This window comes from Sinocyclocheilus rhinocerous, unplaced genomic scaffold (genome assembly GCF_001515625.1).
Source record: "Sinocyclocheilus rhinocerous isolate Xijiao unplaced genomic scaffold, SAMN03320098_v1.1 scaffold2159, whole genome shotgun sequence".
NCBI classification, from domain to species: Eukaryota; Metazoa; Chordata; class Actinopteri; order Cypriniformes; family Cyprinidae; genus Sinocyclocheilus; species Sinocyclocheilus rhinocerous.
Genome location: NW_015645106.1, coordinates 58,378 through 60,517, shown reverse-complemented (window position 1 = coordinate 60,517; position 2,140 = coordinate 58,378). Strand labels below are relative to the sequence as shown.

Here is a 2,140-nt window from a genome sequence, read left to right as displayed (position 1 = left end):
TTTTTGGCATAAAAGAAAAATCTATAATTTTGACCCATACAATGTATTGTTGGCTATTGCTACAAATATACCCCAGCGACTTAACACTGCTTTTGTGCTTTTTCGTTGAGTTTCGTATATTATCCATCAGGCTTTTATGGCTCATATAGTCTGATATAGAGAGAATATACAAGAAAAAACAAGAGAGAATCAAACTGAGCAAAAATTAGCAATTTGGTGCAGATGCTGAAGTTTATGACCAAAAAGATAACATTCTGATGCTTGTAATGTAAATCAATGAGATCTTTATAACAGTATGGCAGATGCTTACATAACACGATAGAAACATCAGTCGTCACTATGCATCTCCAATAATGTCTTGAGATTTAAATGATCCAAACATATAATGCAAAGCAATCCAATGCTGACTGAAAGATGAAGAGACGTGAATCACAAGCTGAAGGTGGATGTTTGTACAATTAAAAGGCCTTTTCATTGCTAAAAAAACAAAATGCATGAACTATCAATCAGATGACAGAAGGCATGGAGTAGATTGTGAACAACATGCTAACTTTGATCATTTAGAGGCCTATCAAATATGATACGGTAAGGTGTGTATTTCATCATTAAGTCAGATCTACAGGATGAAGTGGCTCTTCTCATTGATTTCTCGTCTGGTTTGTCCGTCAGTATTTGTCCACGTCTCCACATGCAGAACCCCCTCACTTCATCCATCACATCAAATCCACCATCCAGTTTCTGCTGGATCACCCGACCGCAGACGGGCTGTTTCCAGGCGGTCAGCCGCAACTGTACCGCCGCGCTGAGGACGGCCGCTGGAAGAGAGCCTAAACGCTGACCTCTGACCTCTGTGACCCACTGTAACCCAATTAAAGGCCTTTGACGTCTGCTGTTTAAAGTAGAAGCTCCTTTACACTGAAACACACTGATTGAAGCTCAGATTGAGTGTTTAAAGAGTGACTTCTGCTCAGAGTGAACCGCACCTGCCGGCCCTTACATAGAAACAAGAGTCTATGAACTATTTCTTTTCATTTTTATTTCATATTTGTTATGTATGTCAATGCAAATGTGTTCATGGATCATAAGACGTGTTCTTTATTTTACACTAACAGGATAGGTTGATGTTTTTTTCCTAACATCTCACTGCATCTTATTTGCTCACTAAACATTAATTTTGGAAACTGTAAATAAAGTTGTGATCCTTTGATGAGGAATAAGAGAATTAAAATTCTGTTGCCAGTGGAAACATGGTGTTTTGTTTATTTAAACCTTTATATGATAATAACAATGAATGGAAACTTTAAATATATTCCTCTTTAGACAGTGTTGTCTTAACGAGGATCTGCTGTTTACTGACAAATTTTAGAATTTTAATTTGTGTAATATGAAATACTGAAGTACAGCATATCTATAAATCATTGAAAATATGAAGGGAAAAAATCAATTGTTTTGCGTAACTGTAATAATGTATTCTAAGGTGCTGAATATAAATAAAAAGTTTATTGGGCCTATTAAAGCATACAGATTGAAAATACAAAATCGCAATGGTTTGAGAACACATATAGGCAATATCTTCATTTGTTGTTTCTATTAAATATTTTGGGAGAAAGAGCTGCAGTCTAACAGGTTAGTCCCACCCACAATGTTGTTTACGACTTTAAGACATAATAGTAAAATGCGTGCGTTCGTGGTGTTGAAACCAAAATAATTAAACAAATGTCAGTCCATTTTTTAAAAAGAATATATTGGATATCCCATTTGAAAGCAGGTGATGGATATAGACTGGAAACTTCTGAACCAAGTGTGTCATCATTTGTGTTCGATTCGCTAAATAGATCCGTCCTTTGAGGAAAGAAACATAAACATAACATAAACGTTGTGCTGGATACTTCTCCACAACAAACTGCATATTTGCAGCTGCGCGCGTTTCTACGGGCCTTGATGTTTACTCTCATTTGAGCGACAAGACAAAAACATGAAAACCCATTATAAACGAGGCATTCGTTGCATCCAGTGGGGACATAATTACGGATTATGCTGTCTTTTTACGCGTTGTGTTGCATCGCGCCGCGTAAACATAAAACCATGTCTGCATTTGTGATCGGAGAAATGACAAACAAAAAGCACTACTCTACACTGC

The 2,140-nt window shown here is 36.8% G+C and overlaps 1 protein-coding gene across 2 annotated transcripts in view; it reads left to right on the top strand.

The window, feature by feature from the left end:
* The window catches only part of ntan1 (N-terminal asparagine amidase), a 5,429-nt gene extending 4,097 nt beyond the window's left edge, over positions 1–1,332 (top strand). Inside the window, exon 10 of one of the 2 annotated variants that reach the window (XM_016509298.1) lies at positions 695–1,332. In XM_016509298.1, the coding sequence (XP_016364784.1) occupies positions 695–838 (144 nt within the window). In that variant the 3' untranslated portion in view covers positions 839–1,332. Of the gene's footprint in view, positions 1–669 lie in introns of both variants that reach the window. The other variant, XM_016509297.1, reaches the window with a different exon arrangement.
* Positions 1,333–2,140: the final 808 nt, after the last annotated feature.